Source organism: Bombina bombina, chromosome 5 (assembly GCF_027579735.1).
Source record: "Bombina bombina isolate aBomBom1 chromosome 5, aBomBom1.pri, whole genome shotgun sequence".
Taxonomy (NCBI): domain Eukaryota; kingdom Metazoa; phylum Chordata; class Amphibia; order Anura; family Bombinatoridae; genus Bombina; species Bombina bombina.
The window spans coordinates 918748625-918775597 of NC_069503.1; the positions used below are offsets into that span (position 1 = coordinate 918748625).

At 42.3% G+C, this 26973-nt stretch overlaps 1 protein-coding gene across 2 annotated transcripts in view; it reads left to right on the forward strand.

Moving 5' to 3' along the window:
* The window catches only part of MTFR1 (mitochondrial fission regulator 1), a 202670-nt gene that overhangs the window by 164425 nt on the left and 11272 nt on the right, over window positions 1-26973 (forward strand). For both annotated transcript variants that reach the window (XM_053715077.1, XM_053715078.1), the window contains 2 exons: window positions 5097-5355; window positions 18218-18377. In XM_053715077.1, the coding sequence (XP_053571052.1) occupies window positions 5097-5355; window positions 18218-18377 (419 nt within the window). The remainder of the gene's footprint in view (window positions 1-5096; window positions 5356-18217; window positions 18378-26973) is intronic.

Genomic DNA, 26973 nt, shown 5'->3' on the forward strand with positions numbered 1-26973 from the left:
TTTGATAGATTCGGTGGACATGAAAATTTTTCTGACGGAGGTCAGGAAATCAAAGATTTTAACCACCTGCCGAGCTCTTCATTCTATTCCTCGGCCGTCAGTGGCTCAGTGTATGGAGGTAATCGGACTCATGGTAGCGGCAATGGACATAGTTCCGTTTGCTCGCTTGCATCTCAGACCACTGCAACTATGCATGCTCAAACAGTGGAATGGGGATTATACAGATTTATCTCCTCAGATAAATCTGGATCAAGAGACCAGAGACTCCCTCTTCTTTGGTGGTTGTCACAGGATCATCTGTCCCAGGGAATGTGTTTCCGCAGGCCAGCATGGGTCATAGTGACGACGGACGCCAGCCTATTGGGCTGGGGTGCAGTCTGGAATTCCCTGAAAGCACAGGGTTTGTGGACTCAGGAGGAGGCTCTCCTCCCGATAAATATTCTAGAACTGAGATCGATATTCAACGCGCTTCAGGCGTGGCCTCATCTGGCTTCGGCCAGATTCATAAGATTCCAGTCGGACAATATCACGACTGTAGCATATATCAATCATCAGGGGGGAACAAAGAGTTCTCTAGTGATGATAGAGGTTACCAAAATAATTTGATGGGCAGAGACTCACTCTTGGCATATTTCAGCAATGTATATCCCAGGAGTGGAGAACTGGGAAGGGGATTTTCTAAGTCGTCAGACTTTTCATCCGGGGGAGTGGGAACTCCATCTGGAGGTGTTTTCACAATTGATTCAGCAATGGGGCACACCAGAATTGGATCTGATGGCATCTCATCAGAACGCCAAACTTCCTTGTTACGGGTCCAGGTCATGGGATCCTCGGGCAGTACTGATGGATGCTCTAGCAGTACCCTGGTCGTTCAACCTGGCTTATGTGTTTCCACCATTTCCTCTCCTTCCTCGTTTGATTGCCAGAATGAAACAGGAGAGAACTTCTGTGATTTTGATAGCACCTGCGTGGCGATGCAGGACTTGGTATGCAGACCTGGTGGACATGTCATCTCTTCCACCATGGACTCTGCCACTGAGACTGGACCTTCTGATTCAAGGTCCGTTCCAGCATCCAAATCTAGTTTTTCTGCGGCTGACTGCTTGGAGATTGAACGCTTTATTTTATCCAAGCGGGGTCTCTCTGAGTCGGTCATAGATACCTTGATTCAGGATCGAAAGCCTGTCACCAGGAAAATTTATCATAAGATATGGCGTAAATATCTTTATTGGTGCGAATCCAAAGGCTACTCATGGAGTAAGATCAGGATTCCTAGCATTTTGTCCTTTCTCCAAGAAGGATTGGAGAAAGGGCTATCAGCTAGTTCCTTAAAGGGACAGATATCTGCTTTATCAATTCTACTGCACAAGCGTCTGGCAAATGTTTCAGACGTTCAGTCGTTCTGTCAGGCTTTAGTTAGAATCAAGCCTGTGTTTAAACCTGTTGCTCCGCCATGGAGTCTGAATTTATTTCTTAAAGTTCTTCAAGGGGTTCCGTTTGAACCTATGCATACCATAGATATTAAGCTTCTATTCTGTTTTTAGTTGCTATCTCTTCAGCTCGAAGAGTTTCTGAACTATCTGCATTGCAATGCGACTCTCCTTATCTTGTTTTCCATGCTGATAAGGTGGTTTTGCGTACCAAACCTGGATTCCTTCCTAAGGTTGTTACTAATAGGAATATCAATCAGGAAATTGTTGTTCCTTCTCTGTGTCCTAATCCTTCCTCTAAGAAGGAGCGTCTGTTGCACAACTTGGACGTGGTTCGTGCTTTGAAGTTTTACTTGCAAGCAACCAAAGATTTCCGTCAAACATCTTCTTTGTTTGTTGTCTATTCTGGAAAACGTAGAGGTCAAAAAGCTACGGCTACCTCTTTCTTTTTGGCTGAAAAGCATCATCCGTTTGGCATACGAGACTGCTGGACAGCAACCTCCTGAAAGGATTACAGCTCACTCTACTAGAGCGGTGGCTTACACTTGGGCTTTTAAAAATGATGCTTCTGTTGAACAGATTTGTAAGGCTGCGACTTGGTCTTCGCTTCATACCTTTTCCAAATTTTACAAATTTTATACTTTTGCTTCTTCGGAGGCTATTTTTGGGAGAAATGTTCTTCAAGCAGTGGTGCCTTCTGTTTAACCATCTGTCTTGTCCCTCCCGTTCATCCGTGTCCTGTAGCTTTTGTATTGTATCCCACAAGTAAAGGATGAATCCGTGGACTCGTCGTACCTTATAGAAGAAAAGTAAATTTATGCTTACCTGATAAATTAATTTCTTCTATGGTACGACGAGTCCATGGTCCGCCCTGTCATTTTAAGACAGATTATATTTTTTTATTTTAAACTTCAGTCACCTCTGCACCTTTTAGTTTCTCCTTTTTCTTCCTGTACCTTCGGTCGAATGACTGGGGGGTGGAGCTAAGGGAGGAGCTATATAGACAGCTCTGCTGTGGTGCTCTTTGCCATTTCCTGTTAGCAGGAGGATAATATCCCACAAGTAAAGGATGAATCCGTGTACTCGTCGTACCATAGAAGAAATTAATTTATCAGGTAAGCATAAATTTACTTTTTCTGAGGCGGTCTTTGAGACCATAATTCAGGCTCGTAAGCCTGTTACTAGAAAGATTTACCATAAGGTATGGCGTTAATAACTTTTAGGTGTGAATCCAAAGACTACTCTTGGAGTAGGGTTAGAATTCCTAGGATTTTGTCTTTTCTCCAGGAAGGTCTAGAGACGGAATTGTGACATAGAGGTTTGGCGAATGTACCAGATGTTCAATCTTTAGTCAGGCTCTGGTCAGAATCAGGCCTGTGTTTAAGTCTGTTGCTCCTCCTTTGAGCCTTAACCTTGTTTCTTTTTGCTATATCTTCTGCTCGGAGAGTTTCGGAACTCTCGGCTTTGCAGTGTGATTAGCCTTATTTTATCTTTCATGCTGATAAAGCGGTTATCGTACGAAGTTGGATTTTCTTCCTAAAGTAGTTTTGGATAAAAATATTAATCCAGAAATTGTTGTTCCTTCTTTATGTCCTAATCCTCCTTCTTTCAGAGAATGTTTGTTGCACAGCATGTTGTGCATGCTTTGAAATTCTTCCTGCAGGCAATTAAGGATTTTCGCCAATCTTCTGCCCTGTTTGTTTGTTTCTCAGGAAAGCGTAAAGGTCAGAAAGCTACTGCTACTACTTTCTCTATGGTTGAGAAGTATAGTTAGTTTTGCTTATGAGACTGTTGGTCAACAGCCCCCTGAGAGAATTACAGCTCATTCCACGAGGGCTGTTTCTTCTTTTTGGGCTTTCAAAAATGAAGTTTCTGTGGAACAGTTTTGCAAGGCTGCAACTTGGTCCTCTTTGCATACTTTTTCCAAATTTTGATATTTTTGCCTCGGCTGAGGCTTCTTTTAGGAGAAAGGTTCTTCAAGCGGTGGTGCCTTCTATTTAGGTCTTCCTGTCTTTTTCTCCCACCCTAGTCATCTGTGTCCTCTAACTTAAAGGGACACTGAACCCAAATTTTTTCTTTCGTGATTCAGATAGAGCATGAAATTTTAAGCAACTTTCTAATTTACTCCTATTATCAAATTTTATTCATTCTCTTGGTGTCTTTATTTGAAATGCAAGAATGTAAGTTTAGATGCCGGCCCATTTTTGGTGAACAACCTGGGTTGTTCTTGCTGATTGGTGGATAAATTCATCCACCAATAAAAAAGAGCTTTCCAGAGGTCTGAACCAAACAAAAAGCTTAGATGCCTTCTTTTTCAAATAAAGATAACAAGAGAACAAAGAAAAAATGATAATAGGAGTAAATTAGAAAGTTGCTTAAAATTGCATGCTCTATCTGAATCACGAAAGAAAAATGTTGGGTTCAGTGTCCCTTTAAGTATTGGTTCCCACTAGTAATTGATGACGACTTGGACTCACCATATCTTAGGAAAGAAACTAAATTTATGCTTACCTGATAAATTTCTTTCTTTCCGGATATGGCGAGTCCACGATCCCACCCTTTTATTTAAGCCAGTTATTTTTGACTAAACCTCAGGCACCTATACACATTTGTGTTATTCCTTTTTTCCATTTCCCTTCGGTCGAATGACTGGGTATTGTGGGAAGGGGAGTGATACTTAACAGCTTTGCTGTGGTGTTCTTTGCCGCCTCCTGCTGGCCAGGAGTGATATTCCCACTAGTAATTGATGACGTCATGGACTCACCATATCCGGAAAGAAAGAAATTTATCAGGTAAGCATAAATTATGTTTTTTTGTTGGCTATTGCCTCTGCGTGCAGAGTTTCTGAGATTTCTGCTTTGCAATGTGATCTTATCTGTTTTTTCATGCTGATAAGACGGTTTTACACACTAAACTAGGGTTCCTCCCTAAGTGGTATCGAATCGTAACATTAATCAAGAAATTGTTGCTCCTTCCTTGTGTCCTAATCCTTCTTCAGCGAAGGAACGTTTGCTTCACAATCTAGATGTGGTTCATGTCTTGAAGTTCTATCTTCAGGCTACTAAGTAATTCAGACAATCTTCCTCTTTGTTTGTCATCTATACTGGGAAGCGTAAGGGGCAGAAGTCTACTACTTTCTGGTTGAGGAGTTTCATCCGCTTAGCTTATGCGACAGCGGGACGACAGCCTCCTGAGAGGATAATGGCTCATTCCACTAGAGCAGTAGCTTCCTCTTGGGCTTTTAAGAATGAAGCCTCAATGGATCAGATTTGTGTGCAGCTACACACTTTTTCAATGGGCGGCCCCCGTTTTTATATTATTTCTTCTGGCACCTTTTATACCCTGATGTTTCTCCTACTTTTCCTTGTTCCCTCAACAGAATGACTGGGGGGATAGGGGAAGTGGGAGGGATATTTAAGCCTTTGGCTGGGGTGTCTTTGCCTCCTCCTGGTGGCCAGGTGTTGTATTTCCCAAAAGTAAGGAATGAAGTCGTGGACTCTCCCTGCCAGGAAGGAAAGGAATTTATCTGGTAAGCATAAATTATGTTTTTAAATTTAGCTTTTATATACATTCATTATTTGTATTCATTAATGTGTTTTATAATTTCTGAAAATATAGTTGTTGTTTTTTTTATAGCTTCCAGATAATTGTTTTTTTCAATTTTAGGTTCAAGTCCTGCTGTCCTTCCTATGGCTAAAGGTACTTCCTCACCTGCTCCGCCGCCACCACCACCTCCACCCCCTCCTCTCCCTCCTCCTGGGCTTCAACGTAGTATCTCTGCAATTGACCTAATTAAGGAGCGCAAAGGAAAGAAAAGCACATCAGAACAACCCTTCACTGACTGTACACCAAAGAAGCCTGAAATGCCAAACATGCTGGATGTACTCAAAGACATGAACAGAGTGAAATTACGCTCTGTAAAAAGGTAAACTGAACAGTAAAATCAAGTTGAGCTTGAACTGTTGACCTTTTACATGATTTCTTTACTTTTTTATTTCTTGTTTATTTCTTGTTAACATCTTAACCCACTTAGATTTGAACATCATACATTAAAGTAATACCTTTTCATTCTAAATTATTTGTTTCTACCAGAAAATAACTATTGCTCTTAAAGTTTTTTCCCAGAAATAAATGTTGATCATTTTAATCAGGAAACAATTTGTAGAAAAGCTCAACACAAATTTTTATAAGAAATACCAATAAGCAAGTTTTGGTCTTCTGTAACAATAACAAATGATAGATCTGATAAAGAGAAATTTTATATTGCCTTATTCAATAAAAAAATCTGATATAGTTTGATAGTAAATCTGTTCACTGTACTGTATTAACGCATGCAAAATTATTTGACAGACCACAAAACCTTTAAGCATGAGTAATAGGTTGCATTTTATTTTGTCGTGAATTCCAGTTAAATAACAAAAAGTGGAGGGCCAGAAGTTTTTGTTTGCTTAAATAAGTTATTTTTGGAAGAATATGCAAACAAAAACTTCTGGCATTAAGAGGAAATAAAGCAGCCAGTAGTGCAATACGAGTTTTAAAGTTCATAGTGCAAAAAGAAACCTAGTAAAAAAAATTACTTGGAATTGTCCATTGGAGGGAGAGAAGTACAGGACTCACAATCTTACCTCTCCCAAGTGCATATGGTGCATTTCTGGCACAACCCCAAGCCTCTTCTGCTCTGCTACTGGTTCACACAACAATGCCTAGTGCTTATTTTCTGGTCTGTTCTCTCATGAAGTTCTGTGGCATGACCTAGTGTTTCACTGACTGGAATGACAGCTGCGGCCCCTGTGTCCCCTTCCTGTTCCAGACTTGCCAGCACTGTCATTCAGCTAAAGTTTCCAGCATGCCACACAACTAGATGAGGACTTCAACTAAATGACGGAACTAGTGAGTAAGGAAATCGGTTTGAACTCTGCCATCAAGTACATTGCAGTGACAGCGTGCTTGGGCAGAGGTGGAGCTATAAGTGGTGCAGCCGGTGCAGTGCCACTGCGAACGAGTGTAGGAGGCGGCCCATCAAGTGCTAAAGGGACCTCACACTCACATTTTATACAATGTTTTGTGTGGTGGGTGTAGCAAAGCTGTGTGTAGGACTCTGTGAGGACGGCTCTCCTAAAGTATGGCTAAGTAAGTATGCCACTTCCTCTCACAGTGCATCCTGACTGAGAGATCTCTCATGGTTTTCCCTCCCCATCCAACGCGGAGCTGTGACTGTCTGCAGTGAGTTCAGACAGCAAACAGGGCAGGAGTGAATTACTGTTCCAGACGTTACGGAAGGTAAAGGGGCTGTGTCTGTGAGGCATCGCATACTGTAAGCAGCAGCTCAGATTACTTTTCCCTTGCTGCTGTTTTGTTTTTTGCAGCCCGTCTGGTCTAGTAGTATGGTCCTAACCAGCTTCTCCCTGCTAGCTCCATTCTGTAACTAGTGGAATGTGGAAGTGAATCGCTCTATTGTTTTTTTTTTTGTACATAAAATTGAAATTGATGTATCTGTCAGAAGAAAAACCCCACGTGTGTGTGTATGCATGCATATGTGTGTGTGTGTGTATGTATGTATGTATGTGTGTATGTATATATATATATATATATATATATATATATATATATATATATATATATATATGTGTGTGTGTGTGTATGTATGTATATGTATATATGTGTATATATATGTGTATATATATATATATATATATAATATATATATATATATATATTATATATATATATATAAAAATCTGGATAAGGATAAGCACTCACTGGATTTCAACACAAAATTATTTATTTGGCAGTGACGTTTCGGGGCATTCACCCCTTCCTCAGACTCTGTCTGAGGAGGGGGTGAATGCCCCGAAACGTCACTGCCAAATAAATAATTTTGTGTTGAAATCCAGTGAGTGCTTATCCTTATCCAGATTGAATATTTCGTTAAGCACCCTGGTCTGTGTCTGGGTTGGCAAGTGAGAGTGCACTTATTTGGAGTCTGTGTATGTATATATATGTATATATATATATATATTCAGCAAAAGAAGACGGCACTCACTGGGTCTTAATCCAAACCAATTTTATGTATATAACGTTTCGGGGTCCCCCCCCCCTTTCTCAAATAAACAGACAGATATATATATATATATATATATATATATATATATATATATATATATATATATATATATATATATATATATATATATATATATGAATACAGAAGGTCCAGCACTCACTATGCTCAATCAAAGCTGGGGTGCGCCCCACAAATTGTATAAGTAGTAAGTCCAAAGAGAGCACTCGCCATGTGAAAATATTTTAATCCAAAATGCTGTAAACGTTTTCGGGGAGTGACCCCGTCATCATTTCTGTCTGATGACGGGGTCACTCCCCAAAAACGTTTACAGCATTTTGGATTAAAATATTTTCACTAATGGCGAGTGGTCTCTTTGGATATATATATATATATATATATATATAATGAAGTCAGGGTCCCAGTGTGTAATATACCTTTAAATCTTGAATACCCTTTTGGAGAACTCTCCACCCACTACCTGATTCGCATGTATTTATTGCCGCCTCCCTCCTACTAGCATTGCCTGATTATTGAAGAAAGTTTATCTCTCTAAATATTGCTCTGTGTTTTTGGGTTAAACTAACTTTTATTAGTAGGACCTATTTCTTCTGTTAAGTGTGATCAGTCCACGGGTCATCATTACTTCTGGGATATTACTCCTCCCCAACAGGAAGTGCAAGAGGATTCACCCAGCAGAGCTGCATATAGCTCCTCCCCTCTACGTCACTCCCAGTCATTCTCTTGCACCCAACGACTAGATAGGATGTGTGAGAGGACTATGGTGATTATACTTAGTTTTATATCTTCAATCAAAAGTTTGTTATTTTAAAATAGCACCGGAGTGTGTTATTATCTCTCTGGCAGAGTTTGAAGAAGAATCTACCAGAGTTTTTGTTATGATTTTAGCCGGAGTAGTTAAGATCATATTGCTGTTTCTCGGCCATCTGAGGAGAGGTAAACTTCAGATCAGGGGACAGCGGGCAGATGAATCTGCATAGAGGTATGTAGCAGTTTTTATTTTCTGACAATGGAATTGATGAGAAAATCCTGCCATACCGATATAATGTCATGTATGTATACTTTACACTTCAGTATTCTGGGGAATGGTACTTCACTAGAATTACACTGTAAGAAATACATAAAGCTGTTTAATAACTAGAGATTATGTTTAACGTTTTTGCTGGAATGTAAAATCGTTTTCATTTGCTGAGGTACTGAGTGAATAAATGTTTGGGCACTATTTTTCCACTTGGCAGTTGCTTAATCTGTTTTCTGACAGTTTCTGTTCTCCCTCACTGCTGTGTGTGAGGGGGAGGGGCCGTTTTTTGGCGCTTTTACTATGCATCAAATATTTCAGTCAGCAACTCATTGTATTCCCTGCATGATCCGGTTCATCTCTACAGAGCTCAGGGGTCTTCAAAACTTATTTTGAGGGAGGTAATTTCTCTCAGCAGAGCTGTGAGAATTATAGTTTGACTGAGATAAAAAACGTTTATTCTGTAATTTGTTTCCTGCTTTCAGAATTTGTTATCTTTGCTAATGGGATTAAACCTTTGCTAAAGTTGTGTTGTTTACAAGGATTGAGGCTATAACTGTTTCAATTTATTAATTTTCAACTGTCATAGATCTTCTGTGCTTCTTAAAGGCACAGTACGTTTTAATATTATTCTAATTGAATTGTATTTCCAAGTTGCAAGTTTATTTGCTAGTGTGTTAAACATGTCTGATTCAGAGGATGATACCTGTGTCATTTGTTGCAATGCCAAAGTGGAGCCCAATAGAAATTTATGTACTAACTGTATTGATGCTACTTTAAATAAAAATCAATCTGTACAAATTGAACAAATTTCACCAAACAACGAGGGGAGAGTTATGCCGACTAACTCGCCTCACGTGTCAGTACCTACATCTCCCGCTCAGAGGGAGGTGCGTGATATTGTAGCGCCGAGTACATCTGGGCGGCCATTACAAATCACATTACAGGATATGGCTACTGTTATGACTGAGGTTTTGGCTAAATTACCAGAACTAAGAGGTAAGCGTGATCACTCTGGGGTGAGAACAGAGTGCGCTGATAATATTAGGGCCATGTCAGACACTGCGTCACAGGTGGCAGAACATGAGGACGGAGAACTTCATTCTGTGGGTGACGGTTCTGATCCAAACAGACTGGATTCAGATATTTCAAATTTTAAATTTAAACTGGAAAACCTCCGTGTATTACTAGGGGAGGTGTTAGCGGCTCTGAATGATTGTAACACAGTTGCAATACCAGAGAAAATGTGTAGGTTGGATAAATATTTTGCGGTACCGACGAGTACTGAGGTTTTTCCTATACCTAAGAGACTTACTGAAATTGTTACTAAGGAGTGGGATAGACCCGGTGTGCCGTTCTCACCCCCTCCGATATTTAGAAAAATGTTTCCAATAGACGCCACCACAAGGGACTTATGGCAAACGGTCCCTAAGGTGGAGGGAGCAGTTTCTACCTTAGCTAAGTGTACCACTATCCCGGTGGAGGATAGCTGTGCTTTTTCAGATCCAATGGATAAAAAGTTAGAGGGTTACCTTAAGAAAATGTTTGTTCAACAAGGTTTTATATTGCAACCCCTTGCATGCATTGCGCCGATCACGGCTGCAGCGGCATTCTGGATTGAGTCTCTGGAAGAGAACATTGGTTCAGCTACTCTGGACGACATTACGGACAGGCTTAGAGTCCTTAAACTAGCTAATTCATTCATTTCGGAGGCCGTAGTACATCTTACTAAACTTACGGCGAAGAATTCAGGATTCGCCATTCAGGCACGCAGGGCGCTGTGGCTAAAATCCTGGTCAGCTGATGTTACTTCTAAGTCTAAATTGCTTAATATACCTTTCAAAGGGCAGACCTTATTCGGGCCCGGGTTGAAAGAGATTATCGCTGACATTACAGGAGGTAAAGGCCATGCCCTGCCTCAGGACAAAGCCAAGACTAGACAGTCTAATTTTCGTTCCTTTCGTAATTTCAAAGCAGGAGCAGCATCAACTTCCTCTGCACCAAAACAGGAAGGAGCTGTTGCTCGCTACAGACAAGGCTGGAAACCTAACCAGTCCTGGAACAAGGGCAAGCAGACTAGGAAACCTGCTGCTGCCCCTAAAACAGCATGAATTGAGGGCCCCCGATCCGGGATCGGATCTAGTGGGGGGCAGACTTTCTCTCTTCGCCCAGGCTTGGGCAAGAGATGTTCAGGATCACTGGGCGCTAGAGATAATATCTCAGGGATACCTTCTGGACTTCAAATACTCTCCTCCAAGAGAGAGATTTCATCTGTCAAGATTGTCAACAATCCAGACAAAGAAAGAGGCGTTTCTACGCTGCGTACAAGAGCTCTTGTTAATGGGAGTAATCCATCCAGTTCCACGATCAGAACAGGGACAGGGGTTTTACTCAAATCTGTTTGTGGTTCCAAAAAAAGAGGGAACTTTCAGACCAATCCTGGACTTAAAGATCCTAAACAAATTCCTAAGAGTTCCATCGTTCAAGATGGAGACTATTCGGACAATTTTACCTATGATCCAAGAAGGTCAGTACATGACCACTGTAGATTTGCTTACCTTCACATACCGATTCACAAAGATCATTATCGGTACCTAAGGTTTGCCTTCCTAGACAGGCATTACCAGTTTGTGGCTCTTCCATTCGGATTGGCTACAGCTCCAAGAATCTTCACAAAGGTTCTGGGTGCTCTTCTGGCGGTACTAAGACCGCGGGGAATCTCGGTAGCTCCATACCTAGACGACATTCTGATACAAGCTTCAAGCTTTCAAACTGCCAAGTCTCATACAGAGTTAGTGCTGGCATTTCTAAGGTCACATGGATGGAAGGTGAACGAAAAGAAAAGTTCACTCGTTCCACTCACAAGAGTTCCCTTCCTGGGGACTCTTATAGATTCTGTAGAAATGAAGATTTACCTGACAGAGGACAGGCTAACAAGACTTCAAAGTGCTTGCCGCACCCTTCATTCCATTCAACACCCGTCAGTGGCTCAATGCATGGAGGTAATCGGCTTAATGGTAGCGGCAATGGACATAGTACCCTTTGCACGCTTACACCTCAGACCACTGCAACTGTGCATGCTAAGTCAGTGGAATGGGGATTACTCAGACTTATCCCCTTCTCTGAATCTGGATCAAGAGACCAGAAATTCTCTTCTATGGTGGCTTTCTCGGCCACATCTGTCCAGGGGGATGCCATTCAGCAGACCAGACTGGACAATTGTAACAACAGACGCCAGCCTTCTAGGTTGGGGTGCCGTCTGGAATTCTCTGAAGGCTCAGGGACAATGGAGTCAGGAGGAGAGTCTCCTGCCAATAAACATTTTGGAATTGAGAGCAGTTCTCAATGCCCTCCTGGCTTGGCCCCAGTTGACAACTCGGGGGTTCATCAGGTTTCAGTCGGACAACATCACGACTGTAGCTTACATCAACCATCAGGGAGGGACAAGAAGCTCCCTAGCTATGATGGAAGTATCAAAGATAATTCGCTGGGCAGAGTCTCACTCTTGCCACCTGTCAGCAATCCACATCCCGGGAGTGGAGAACTGGGAGGCGGATTTCTTAAGTCGTCAGACTTTTCATCCGGGGGAGTGGGAACTTCATCCGGAGGTCTTTGCCCAAATACTTCGACGTTGGGGCAAACCAGAGATAGATCTCATGGCGTCTCGACAGAACGCCAAGCTTCCTCGTTACGGGTCCAGATCCAGGGATCCAGGAGCAGTCCTGATAGATGCTCTGACAGCACCTTGGGACTTCAGGATGGCTTACGTGTTTCCACCCTTCCCGTTGCTTCCTCGATTGATTGCCAGAATCAAACAAGAGAGAGCATCAGTGATTCTAATAGCACCTGCGTGGCCACGCAGGACTTGGTATGCAGACCTGGTGGACATGTCATCCTGTCCACCTTGGTCTCTACCTCTGAAACAGGACCTTCTGATACAGGGTCCCTTCAAACATCAAAATCTAACTTCTCTGAAGCTGACTGCTTGGAAATTGAACGCTTGATTTTATCAAGACGTGGGTTTTCTGAGTCAGTTATTGATACCTTAATACAGGCTAGGAAACCTGTTACCAGAAAGATTTACCATAAGATATGGCGTAAATACCTATATTGGTGTGAATCCAAAGGTTACTCTTGGAGTAAGGTTAGGATTCCTAGGATATTGTCTTTTCTACAAGAAGGTTTAGAAAAGGGTTTATCTGCTAGTTCTTTAAAGGGACAGATCTCAGCTCTGTCCATTCTGTTACACAAACGTCTGTCAGAAGTTCCTGACGTCCAGGCTTTTTGTCAGGCTTTGGCCAGGATTAAGCCTGTGTTTAAAACTGTTGCTCCACCATGGAGTTTAAACCTTGTTCTTAATGTTTTACAGGGCGTTCCGTTTGAACCCCTTCATTCCATTGATATAAAGTTGTTATCTTGGAAAGTTCTATTTTTAATGGCTATTTCCTCGGCTCGAAGAGTCTCTGAATTATCAGCCTTACATTGTGATTCTCCTTATTTGATTTTTCATTCGGATAAGGTAGTCCTGCGTACTAAACCTGGGTTCTTACCTAAGGTAGTTACTAACAGGAATATCAATCAAGAGATTGTTGTTCCTACTTTATGCCCAAATCCTTCTTCAAAGAAGGAACGTCTACTGCACAACCTGGATGTAGTCCGTGCTCTAAAATTTTACTTACAGGCAACTAAGGAATTTCGACAAACGTCTTCTCTGTTTGTCATTTACTCTGGGCAGAGGAGAGGTCAAAAAGCTTCCGCTACCTCTCTTTCTTTTTGGCTTCGTAGCATAATTCGTTTAGCTTATGAGACTGCTGGACAGCAGCCTCCTGAAAGAATTACAGCTCATTCTACTAGAGCTGTGGCTTCCACTTGGGCCTTCAAGAATGAGGCCTCTGTTGAACAGATTTGCAAGGCTGCAACTTGGTCTTCGCTTCATACTTTTTCCAAATTTTACAAATTTGACACTTTTGCTTCATCGGAGGCTATTTTTGGGAGAAAGGTTCTTCAGGCAGTGGTTCCTTCTGTATAAAGAGCCTGCCTATCCCTCCCGTCATCCGTGTACTTTTGCTTTGGTATTGGTATCCCAGAAGTAATGATGACCCGTGGACTGATCACACTTAACAGAAGAAAACATAATTTATGCTTACCTGATAAATTCCTTTCTTCTGTAGTGTGATCAGTCCACGGCCCGCCCTGTTTTTAAGGCAGGTAAATATTTTTTAATTTATACTCCAGTCACCACTTCACCCTTGGCTTTTCCTTTCACACTACAGAAGAAAGGAATTTATCAGGTAAGCATAAATTATGTTTTTCAGCTCTTACTTTTTTTTAAATTGTGAATTATACTCGCTACCAGATTGTAACCAAAGTTTCAAGAGACTTAAATACCATTAGGATTGCATTCGCAAACTCTCCAAGTCTTTCTGATCATCACTGCAGACTCATCGCATAAACAGCTCATTTAAGACTATTCAACTAACCTTTGTTTCCGGTAACGCTGTTCACAAAGCTCGACTTCTGCATAACGGCATTCTGCTCAGACACGTAATCGACTTTGGTTAATTCAGCTGCACAATCCGTCGTTTCCATTCGCATCAGACCACAAGTATTGTTGCTTTACTTACTAACTTTGTACACTGTGAAATACTGTTGTTCATGCCTTATTTACAAGTTACATCTTAAGAGGTGTTTGGTCTACCTTTATTCTTATGTGCATTACTGAACCATGTATGAGTCAAAGAGAAACCCAGTATCAGTATATGGAATCCAAGGTATAAAGTCCTTCTTAGTATAATGTGTGCTTTGGCGTGTAATGCAAACAAGCAATAAGTGAAACAAACGTGTGTCCACAAAAGACCAGGCAGCAAGTAAATCAAACTGAATCAGCGTGGTAAACTTCACTCACTAGAGGAGGGTACTTGCGGGGTTTCAAGACAGTGTTGGTACCTATGCCCGTCTCACTGCTCCAACAGGAAAACTGCCACTCTGGGGAAAGAAAACAGCCTGGGACGAAGCGGAGGAAACCGCCATCCGCCTCAACTTATCCCGGCTACAGTCCTCACAGCTAGTGGAAACACTCCTCCCCTCTCCTACGTCCCTCGGTGAGACTTGCGACACTGTATTAGTTGAAAACGCTGCTCAGTGGACACGCCTCGCACACATGCTCCTTAAACATCCAATGGCAACAGATCCTCGGCTGGAATACTGGAAAGGCAAATTTGTATTCAAAGAAAGACGGCTCCAGCTGAGGTTAAAACGAAAGTCCTTTATTTGAAAACTTTAATACATGTGAAACACAGCAAGCGAGTGAAAGGTGCTGAGGGCGCAGCACTGTCTGGCTTACATGTTTCGGAAATGATCACTCGCTTGCTGTGTTTCACATGTATTAAAGTTTTCAAATAAAGGACTTTCGTTTTAACCTCAGCTGGAGCCGTCTTTCTTTGAATACATTACTGAACCAAGCATAAATCCTATACGTCAAAGAGTTGCAATCCGTATCTAAGTATCCCTTTAACAAACCTTAAGACTCTGCATTACTCTGCAACTAATATTGAGCTGGACATGTTCCTTTGCTAATATGTGTAGCAGATTCATTTCTCTGAGTATATCACTCTATAATATTTATCCCTCTAATGGAAATGCATTATTTGGGTTAATATATTTTAAGATATACATATATTGGTAAATTGTTGACATAGTGGGACTCCTTTATTTTATGGAATCAAGGGTTAATATCTCCTGAGGGGGGTTCGATTTTCTTCGACCTTGGACTGTCCGGAGCGTTCTTGTACCAGGCGGCTACTGGTCGGGTGCTAGCTGCTGTTCCTTATGGTTCATGTCACCCACGTAGTGCAGGTGTGCTGGTTATCCTGTTGGGTGCTGAGTCGTTCACTTTGGTAAAGTGTTTGTTTTTCTTGTTGCCTTCCATTACTAGATCTTACACGTCAACCCATTCCTCGGTGGACGGAGTGTCGGAGGGATTGTATACGGTCCTTTTTACCGTTCCTAATGTCGAGGGGGTTCTGGGTTCGGACCTTGCTAAGGCTTCATTGTGGGTTCAGTAGGTCCTTTGGCCTCGGAACCGAGTTTCTCCATTCCTAAATGGTTTGGAAGTTTAGAAGACCTCTGGACATCTGAGGTACCAGATTGGATGGCGATTTTTGTTTTCACTCTTGGTATCTTCTGGATGTCTGTTTCTTGTGGCCTAGTCGCAGCTACCTCTTGTAGGTTGCTGGGGCTGTTTTTTCCCTTCTTGGGTGGTCGGGTCATCTGTGTCTGGAAGTTCGGATATGTCCTTCCTTTTCCTTTCAAGTATCCCGCACGCTCTCATAATTGGGAGGGCAGGTGTTTTCCCTTTTTCCCCCGGTATTTGCCCCTGGTCAGCTTGTCTGCCAGGAGTTGTGGGGCTCCCATCGTTAGTCCTTGTGCTGTACAGGGTTTTCCGGGAGGCTGATCTTGTAAGGATCTTTGGAGATTATATCGTCTTCCAAAGCTAGGGGGCTTGTTTGGATCCTGTCCCTTGTAAACCCGGTGGTCTTTAGACCTTGGGGTGTTGCCCTTTGATCCTCTAGGAAATCTAGCTCTTTGGACTTGCAAGTAGAGGGTCCTGGGTTCAGATCCACCTCTGGGTGCTGGTTGCCATCTTCTTAGGCCTGTCTGAGCCTCTGGCGAGCGTCCAATGTCCAAGGACATTGGGATGTGGGATGCACTACCTAGGGTGCAATCCTCTGTATGTGGCAACTTGATGGTTCCTCAGGGAGTTACAACATTCGGCCAGTCCTGGGTTCTGCGGGTCTGGCTTATGGCCATGTCTCTCTTGTCTGAGATTTCGGGGTCTGGATTTCTGATTTCGGTCCTGGGCGGTTCAGTTCCAACCCATGGGTTTTGGCACATCTGATAACTGCCTGAAGGTTAGTTTTGCTGTCTCTCAGGCGGGGCCTTACAGTAGTCGTCGGGGCAGCTATTGCACCTTTCGATGTGGGCTTATGGTTGCTGTCTGAACTGAGCTGGCGTTAATGGTAGAATGGTCCCTTAATAGTTTTTTTACCGTTTCTCTACATCCTCTTCTCCATGCTGATTGATGGCGAAGCGGTTACCTTTGTGTTTGCCCTCCATTGATGAGATTGAGGCCCCAAAGGTCCTTATCTTCTCGTTTCCGACGGGTTTTTTCCCTTCCTTGCGTGCAAGATGTCATGGGGCTGGATTCTGGTACTAGGACGCTGTAGTTCAGTGCTCTATCTCCCTTTTTTAGGAATGTTCCTTCTTTAGGGAAGTGAACTGTGTAGGGGTTCTGGAACCCGAGCACATAGTATTTCTGTCATGGTTTCGATAGCATGCCAGATTTAAGTAATGGGTCAGAGTTGTTCTCCCAGGGGGTTCGTTTCCTCTTAGGCCCTCCTTCTCCTCCTGAGGTCTGGTTTGGAGAATTTTGTATTCTCTGTCTTGGGACGTTGCCAGCCTTTTTGGGCTGGGTCCATTACCTCGGAGTGGGGGTCGGCGATCTTTCTGCTCTGTTGAGTCTTGATTGTGTACTTTCAGTTGATCCTGTTCTACGTTCGGTGGGGGGCTTCACGGTGTTTCATCCCTCCACTGGTTGCATTTGTTGCTGGTGTTGGATGTTCTTCTAGGGTACGGATTTCTTCCTGGACGAGAGTGGTTGCTGAAATTTTTTGGCATTTCTCTGTGGGATGGTGTCCCACGATGGCTTAGGATCAGCTTTGCTGCATTGAGGCTGGAGCTCGCGAGTTCTTGTTCAGCTGTGGCTCTGTGTTCTTCAAGAGAGCCTCTTTCTTGCTAGGACAGTTAGTCTCTCCCAATCCTTGTCTGCAGGCTCTGAATTTTCCTTCGGTCCTGATATGGGTTTCCTACCTATGGTTTGGCTAGTTTTAGCGGTTGTGTCTGCTAAAATTATGGTACACTGGGGAGCTTAGGGCTTCCTTGGAGCACCATAAGTTGCATGGTGGTGTGTCGGCAGATCTGAGGGTAGGCTTTTGTTCTTCCTCGCGATCGTGTAATTTCATGCTGTGGTGCACTTCGAAGGGGCCACCTTCTGTACCCACCCTTTGTTTGCATTCAGTGTCCTCTATAGCTTGGGTATTGTTTTCACAAAAGTAATAAATTCAGCTGTGGACTCTTCCCGTTTAAGAAGAAAAACTTATATTATGCTTACCTGATAATTTTCTTTTCTTGTGACGGGAAGAGTCCACAGCTCCCCACCCGCGTTTTATCTATGGAGCGGCCGTATTTTAGTTTTTTATTCTTCTGGCACCTTTTTCACCCTGATATTTCTCCTACTGTTCCTTGTTCCCTTGGCAGAATGACTGGGGGATGAGGGAAGTGGGGGAGGTATTTAAGTCTTTTTCTGGGGTCTCTTTGCCTTCTCCTGGTGGCCAGGTTCTGAATTCCCAAAAGTAATGAATGCAGCTGTGGACTCTTCCCGTCAGAAGAAAATAAAATTATCAGGTAAGCATAATTTAAGTTTTATGGGCTGTTGGCATGGTTTTATTTTCTGATGGTTTTTCTCCCGATATCCATTTCGTACTCGCGTATTACTACTTTGTCTACTTTAGTTAAAAATATTTAACTTTTTTTTATATATACATACAGTCAATAGACACAGCGCATGAAAGAAAACAATATGCGGCTTATACATATAATTTGACATTTTATTTATTTAATGTCTCTCAGGTCACCAGAAGCGTTAAAATCAAGACCCTATGACCCGGCAACGCTTATTGCAGAAGCTTTAAAAAAGAAGTTTGCATACAGATACAGGAGTGACAGTCAGAGTGAATCAGAAAAGAGTGTTCCTAAACTAGAAAACAAATCAGCACCTGAAACTCCACTGGTAAGTATAGCTGCAGATATCTCCATTCAGTGGCCCAGAATATACCAATTACTATACAATGACAATCTCTACATTGAATGGGGATATTTTTTTGTAACAGAGAATAAGTAATTTTAATTGAAGTCACATAGTACCTTATCTGAGTAATATTTGTGATAACACTGTAGCAGTGCTTCCCAATTCTTCATATTGTTAGATGATTTCAAGGCATACCAACTGCTTTCACCTTTATAGAGATTTACTAACTGGGGAACCTAGAACATGCTAAACTATCATGCATATGTATGCTTTAGTTCCAATAGCTACTTTACTATGGTAGAAATATGATACGTAATGTTGCACACTCTGTACATTTAGTTTTGCTGCTACCGCAGAACGCTCTAAAACCACTGCACCAAAAACCACCTGGGTCTTCTAAAAAGTTCCAAGAGAATTTATCTCTATCTTGAAGCTTGTGGAAAAGAAAATACAACGTATCCTATCAGGATTTTGATTCTTTATATTCAGTGTTGCATTGCATTAGGTAACACTAGGCATGTTGTTTCCCCTTTGTTTCGGTTAAAAAAAATGTGCATTTAAGCCGTTTTTCAGCAAGATTGTGCATCTTTATATGAAGCCCATTATGCTCACTTCTGTCTTGTAGTAAAGCTTCCTATGGCCTGCTCTGCCCCCTGTACGCTGACTCTAACGCATATATTCATGGTTTTATGGTGATGAGTCTATTGGAAGTCCCCATATGCCATTTAAATGGAGGCCAAGGCACAAAGGACCTTTCTTTCATGTAATTAGCAAGAGTCCATGAGCTAGTGACGTATGGGATATACATTCCTACCAGGAGGGGCAAAGTTTCCCAAACCTCAAAATGCCTACAAATACACCCCTCACCACACCCACAATTCAGTTTTACAAACTTTGCCTCCCGTGGAGGTGGTGAAGTAAGTTTGTGCTAGATTCTTCGTTGATATGCGATTCGCAGCAGGCTGGAGCCCGGTTTTCCTCTCGGAGTACAGTTAATGTCAGAGGGATGTGAAGAGAGTATTGCCTATTTGAATACCATGGTCTCCTTCTACGGGATCTATTTCATAGGTTCTCTGTTATCGGTCGTAGAGATTTCTTCTCCTACCTCCCTTTTCAGATCGACGATATACTCTTATATACCATTACCTCTACTGATTCTCGTTTCAGTACTGGTTTGGCTATCTACTATATGTAGATGAGTGTCTTGGGGTAAGTAAGTCTTATTTTATTTGACACTCTAAAGCTATGGTTGGGCACTTTATTTTTAAAGTTCTAAATATATGTGTTTAAACTTATATTTGCCATGATTCAGGGTAATCAGTATTCCTTATTTCAGACAGTCAGTTTCATTATTGGGATAATGCATATGAAGGATTATTTTTTCTTACCTTAAAAAAAAATTTTCAATTTACTTTTTTCCCTGTGGGCTGTTAGGCTCGCGGGGGCTGAAAATGCTTCAATTTATTGCGTCATTTTTGGCGTGGACTTTTTTGGCGCAAAAATTTTGTCATTTCCGGCGCCCTAATTGACGCCGGAAGTTGTTCGTGGTTGCGTCATTTTTCTCTTAAGTGTATCCAGTCCACGGATCATCCATTACTTGTGGGATATTCTCTTTCCCAACAGGAAGTTGCAAGAGGATCACCCACAGCAGAGCTGCTATATAGCTCCTCTCCTCACTGCCATATCCAGTCATTCTCTTGCAACTCTCAACAAAGATGGACGTAGTAAGAGGAGAGTGGTGTATTATAGTTAGTTTTTTTTAACTTCAATCAAAAGTTTGTTATTTTTAAATGGTACCGGAGTGTACTGTTTCATCTCAGGCAGCATTAGAAGAAGAATCTGCCTGTGATTTCTATGATCTTAGCAGAAGTAACTAAGATCCATTGCTGTTCTCACATATTCTGAGGAGTGAGGTAACTTCAGAGAGGGAATGGCGTGCAGGTTTTCCTGCAATAAGGTATGTGCAGTTAGCAGCATTTTCTAGCAAATTCCATCCCTAGAAAAATATTGATACCGGATTAATGTAAGTAAAGCCTTAAATGCAGTGATAGCCACTGGTATCAGGCTTATTAATAGAGATACATACTCTTATAAAAGTGTAATATAACACGTTTGCTGGCATGTTAATCGTTTTTATATATGTTTGGTGACAAAACTTATTGGGGCCTAGTTTTTTTCCACATGGCTGGTTTGATTTTTGCCTAGAAACAGTTCCTGAGGCTTTCCACTGTTGCAATATGAGTGGGAAGGGCCTATTTTAGTGCTTTTCTGTGCAGCTAAAAATACTGACAGAGACATTCAGCTTCTTCCTGCATGATCCAGGACATCTCTGAAGGGCTCAAAAGGCTTCAAAGTCGTGTTTGAGGAGGGTAACAATCACAGTAGACTGTGGCAGTTGTTGTGACTGTGTTTAAAAAACGTTTTTGTCATTTATTATTCTGTTTTTGTTATTAAGGGGTTAATCATCCATTTGCAAGTGGGTGCAATGCTCTGCTGACTTGTTACATACACTGTAAAAATTTTGTTAGTGTAACTGTCTTTTTTCACTGTTATTTCAAATTTTGTCAAAATTTGTTTCTCTTAAAGGCACAGTAACGTTTTTTTTATTGCTTGTTAACTTGCTTTAAAGTGTTTTCCAAGCTTGCTAGTCTCATTGCTAGTCTGTACAAACATGTCTGAAACAGAGGATACTTGTTCATTATGTTTAAAAGCCATGGTGGAGCCCCATAGGAGAATGTGTACTAAATGTATTGATTTCACCTTAAACAGTAAAGATCAGTCTTTATCTATAAAAGAATTGTCACCAGAGGGGTCTGTCGAGGGGGAAGTTATGCCGACTAACTCTCCCCACGTGTCGGACCCTTCGCCTCCCGCTCAAGGGACGCACGCTAATATGGCGCCAAGTACATCAGGGACGCCCATAGCGATTACTTTGCAGGACATGGCTGCAATCATGAATAATACCCTGTCAGAGGTATTATCCAGATTGCCTGAATTGAGAGGCAAGCGCGATAGCTCTGGGGTTAGACGAGATACAGAGCGCGTAGATGCTGTAAGAGCCATGTCTGATACTACGTCACAATATGCAGAACCTGAGGACGGAGAGCTTCAGTCTGTGGGTGACGTCTCTGGATCGGGGAGACCTGATTCAGAGATTTCTAATTTTAAATTTAAGCTTGAGAACCTCCGTGTATTGCTTGGGGAGGTATTAGCTGCTCTGAATGACTGTGACACAATTGCAGTGCCAGAGAAATTGTGTAGGCTGGATAAATACTATGCAGTGCCGGTGAGTACTGATGTTTTTCCAATACCTAAAAGGCTTACAGAAATTATTAGTAAGGAGTGGGATAGGCCCGGTGTGCCCTTTTCCCCACCTCCTATATTTAGAAAAATGTTTCCAATAGATGCCACTACACGGGACTTATGGCAGACTGTCCCTAAGGTGGAGGGAGCAGTTTCTACTTTAGCAAAGCGTACCACTATCCCGGTTGAGGACAGTTGTGCTTTTTCAGATCCAATGGATAAAAAAATTAGAGGGTTACCTTAAGAAAATGTTTATTCAACAAGGTTTTATTTTACAGCCCCTTGCATGCATTGCGTCTGTCACTGCTGCGGCAGCATTCTGGTTTGAGGCCCTGGAAGAGGCCATCCATACAGCTCCAATGACTGAAATTGTTGACAAGCTTAGAACTCTTAAGCTAGCTAACTCATTTGTTTCTGATGCCATTGTTCATTTGACTAAACTAACGGCTAAGAATTCCGGATTCGCCATCCAGGCGCGTAGGGCGCTATGGCTCAAATCCTGGTCAGCTGATGTGACTTCAAAGTCTAAATTACTCAACATTCCTTTCAAGGGGCAGACCTTATTCGGACCTGGTTTGAAAGAAATTATTGCTGATATTACTGGAGGTAAGGGTCATACCCTTCCTCAGGACAGGGCCAAATCAAAGGCCAAACAGTCTAATTTTCGTGCCTTTCGAAATTTCAAGGCAGGTGCAGCATCAACTTCCTCTGCTTCAAAACAAGAGGGAACTTTTGCTCAATCCAAGCAGGCCTGGAAACCTAACCAGTCCTGGAACAAGGGCAAGCAGGCCAGAAAGCCTGCTGCTGCCTCTAAGATCTAGTAGGGGGCAGACTCTCTCTCTTCGCCCAGGCGTGGGCAAGAGATGTTCAGGATCCCTGGGCATTGGAGATCATATCTCAGGGATATCTTCTGGACTTCAAAGCTTCTCCTCCACAAGGGAGATTTCACCTTTCAAGATTATCTGCAAACCAGATAAAGAAAGAGGCATTCCTAAGCTGCGTACAAGATCTCCTTGTAATGGGAGTGATCCATCCAGTTCCACGGACGGAACAAGGACAGGGGTTTTATTCAAATCTGTTTGTGGTTCCCAAAAAAGAGGGAACCTTCAGACCAATTTTGGATTTAAAGATCCTAAACAAATTCTTTAGAGTTCCGTCATTCAAGATGGAAACTATTCGAACCATTTTACCCATGATCCAAGAGGGTCAGTACATGACCACAGTGGACTTAAAGGATGCCTACCTTCACATTCCGATTCACAAGAATCATCATCAGTTCCTGAGGTTTGCCTTTCTAGACAGGCATTACCAATTTGTAGCTCTTCCATTCGTGTTGGCTACAGCCCCAAGAATTTTTACAAAGGTTCTCGGCTCACTTCTGGCGGTCCTAAGACCGCGAGGCATAGCAGTGGCTCCTTACCTGGACGATATCCTGATACAGGCGTCAAGCTTTCAAATTGCCAAATCTCATACAGAGATAGTTCTGGCATTCCTGAGGTCGCATGGGTGGAAAGTGAACGAAGAAAAGAGTTCTCTATCTCCTCTCACGAGGGTTTCCTTCCTAGGGACTCTAATAGATTCTGTAGAAATGAAAATTTACCTGACGGAGTCCAGGTTATCAAAACTTCTAAATGCTTGCCGTGTTCTTCACTCCATTCCGCGCCCCACGGTGGCTCAGTGCATGGAAGTAATCGGCTTAATGGTAGTGGCGATGGACATAGTGCCATTCGCGCGCCTGCATCTCAGACCGCTGCAATTATGCATGCTCAGTCAGTGGAATGGGGTTTACACAGATTTGTCCCCTCTACTAAATCTGGATCAGGAAACCAGAGATGCTCTTCTCTGGTGGTTATCTCTGGCCCATCTGTCCAAGGGTATGACCTTTCGCAGACCAGATTGGACAATTGTAACAACAGATGCCAGCCTTCTAGGTTGGGGTGCAGTCTGGAACTCCCTGAAGGCTCAGGGTTCATGGACTCAGGAGGAGAAACTCCTCCCAATAAATATTCTGGAGTTAAGAGCAATAGTCAATGCTCTTCTGGCTTGGCCTCAGCTAGCAACACTGAGGTTCATCAGATTTCAGTTGGACAACATCACGACTGTGGCTTACATCAACCATCAAGGGGGAACCAGGAGTTCCCTAGCGATGTCAGAAGTCTCCAAGATAATTCGCTGGGCAGAGACTCACTCTTGCCACCTGTCAGCGATCCATATCCCAGGTGTAGAGAACTGGGAGGCGGATTTTCTAAGTCGTCAGACTTTTCATCCGGGGGAATGGGAACTGCATCCGGAGGTGTTTGCTCAATTGGTTCTCCGTTGGGGCAAACCAGAATTGGATCTCATGGCGTCTCGCCAGAATGCCAAGCTTCCTTGTTACGGATCCAGGTCCAGGGACCCAGAAGCGGCACTGATAGATGCTCTAGCAGCGCCTTGGTTCTTCAACCTGGCTTATGTGTTTCCTCTGCTCCCTCGTCTGATTGCCAAAATCAAACAGGAAAAGAGCATCAGTGATATTGATAGCGCCTGCAGGACCTGGTATGCAGACCTAGTGGACATGTCATCCTTTCTACCATGGACTCTGCCTCTGAGACAAGACCTTCTAATACAAGGTCCTTTCAATCATCCGAATCTACTTTCTCTGAGACTGACTGCATGGAGATTGAACGCTTGATCCTATCAAAGCGTGGCTTCTCCGAGTCAGTAATTGATACCTTAATACAGGCATGAAAGCCTGTCACCAGGAAAATTTACCACAAGATATGGCGTAAATATCTTCATTGGTGTGAATCCAAGAATTACTCATGGAGTAGGGTTAGGATTCCTAGGATATTGTCCTTCCTCCAAGTGGGTTTGGACAAAGGATTATCAGCTAGTTCTTGAAAGGGACAGATTTCTGCTCTGTCTATTCTTTTACACAAGCGTCTGGCAGAAGTTCCAGACGTTCAGGCATTTTGTCAGGCTTTAGTTAGAATTAAGCCTGTGTTTAAACCTGTTGCTCCTCCATGGAGCTTAAACTTGGTTCTTAAAGTTCTTCAAGGGGTTCCATTTGAACCCCTTCATTCTACTGATATCAAACTTCTTTCATGTAAAGTTCTTTTTCTGATGGCTATTTCCTCGGCTCGAAGAGTCTCGGAGTTATCTGCCTTACATTGTGATTCTCCTTATCTGATCTTTCATTCAGATAAAGTTGTTCTGCGTACAAAACCTGGGTTTTTACCTAAGGTGGTTTCTAACAAGAATATCAATCAAGAGATTGTTGTTTCATCATTATGTCCTAATCCTTCTTCAAAGAAGGAACGTCTTTTGCATAATCTAGACGTAGTCCGTGCCTTGAAGTTTTACTTACAGGCTACTAAAGATTTTCGCCAAACATCTAACCTGTTTGTTGTTTACTCTGGACAGAGGAGAGGTCAGAAGGCCTCGGCAACCTCTTTCTTTTTGGCTTCGGAGTATAATCCGTTTAGCCTATGAGACTGCTGGACAGCAGCCTCCTGAAAGGATTACAGCTCATTCTACTAGAGCTGTGGCTTCCACCTGGGCCTTTAAAAATGAGGCCTCTGTTGAACAGATTTGCAAGGCTGCAACTTGGTCTTCCCTTCATACTTTTTCCAAATTTTACAATTTTGATACTTTTGCTTCTTCGGAGGCTGTTTTTGGGAGAAAGGTTCTACAGGCAGTGGTTCCTTCCGTTTAAGTTCCTGCCTTGTCCCTCCCATCATCCGTGTACTTTAGCTTTGGTATTGGTATCCCAAAAGTAATGGATGATCCGTGGACTGGATACACTTAACAAGAGAAAACATAATTTATGCTTACCTGATAAATTTATTTCTCTTGTAGTGTATCCAGTCCACGGCCCGCCCTGTCCTTTTCAGGCAGGTCTAAATTTTAATTAAACTATAGTCACCACTGCACCCTATGGTTTCTCCTTTCTCGGCTTGTTTCGGTCGAATGACTGGATATGGCAGTGAGGGGAGGAGCTATATAGCAGCTCTGCTGTGGGTGATCCTCTTGCAACTTCCTGTTGGGAAGGAGAATATCCCACAAGTAATGGATGATCCGTGGACTGGATACACTACAAGAGAAATAAATTTATCAGGTAAGCGTTTTTTTTGTGTTCAGACGTTTTTTTGCGCCAAAAATGTGGGCGTCATTTTTGTCGGCGTCACCGGATGTGGCGTCATTCTTGTCGCCAAAAATTTTTAGGCGTTGTACTTAGCTCCAATAATGTGGGCGTCATTTTTGGCGCCAAAAAATGTGGGCGTCATTCTTGTCTCCACCTTTTTTTCATATTATTTCAGTCTCATTTTTCATTGCTTCTGGTTGCTAGAGGCTTGTTCATTGGCATTTTTTCCCATTCCTGAAACTGTCATTTAAGGAATTTGATAATTTTGCTTTATATGTTGTTTTTTCTATTACATATTGCAAGATGTCTCAACTGGACCCTGGATCAGAATCTACTTCTGGAAAGACGCTGCCTGATGCTGGTTCTACCAAAGTTAAGTGCATTTGTTGTAAACTTGTGGTAACTGTTCCTCCGGCTGTAGTTTGTGATGAATGTCATGATAAGCTTGCTAATGCAGATAGTATTTCCATTAGTAATAATCCATTACCTGTTGTTGTTCCTTCAACATCTAATGCTCAGGATGTTCCTGTTAATGTAAAAGAATTTGTTTCTAAATCTATTAGGAAGGCTCTGTCTGTTATTCCTCCTTCCAGTAAACGTAAAAGGTCTTTTAAAACTTCTCATATTTCAGATGAATTTTTAAGTGACCGTCATCATTCTGACTTGTCTGTTTCTGATGAGGATCTATCTGGTTCAGAAGATTCTATCTCAGATATTGACACTGATAAATCTTCATATTTATTTAAGATGGAATTTATTTGTTCTTTACTTAAAGAAGTGTTAATCGCATTAGAGATGGAGGAGTCTAGTCCTCTTGATACTAAATCTACTAAGCGTTTAAATTCGGTTTTTAAACCTCATATAGTTATTCCAGAAGTTTTTCCTGTCCCTGATGCTATTTCTGAAGTAATTTCTAGGGAATGGAATAATCTGGGTACTTCATTTACTCCTTCTCAAAGGTTTAAGAAACTGTACCCTGTGCCATCTGATAGATAAGAGTTTTGGGACAATATCCCTAAGGTTGATGGGGCTATCTCTACTCTTGCTAAACGTACTACTATTCCTACGGCAGATAGTACTTCATTTAAGGATCCTTTAGATAGGAAACTTGAATCCTTTCTAAGGAGAGCTTATTTATGTTCAGGTAATCTT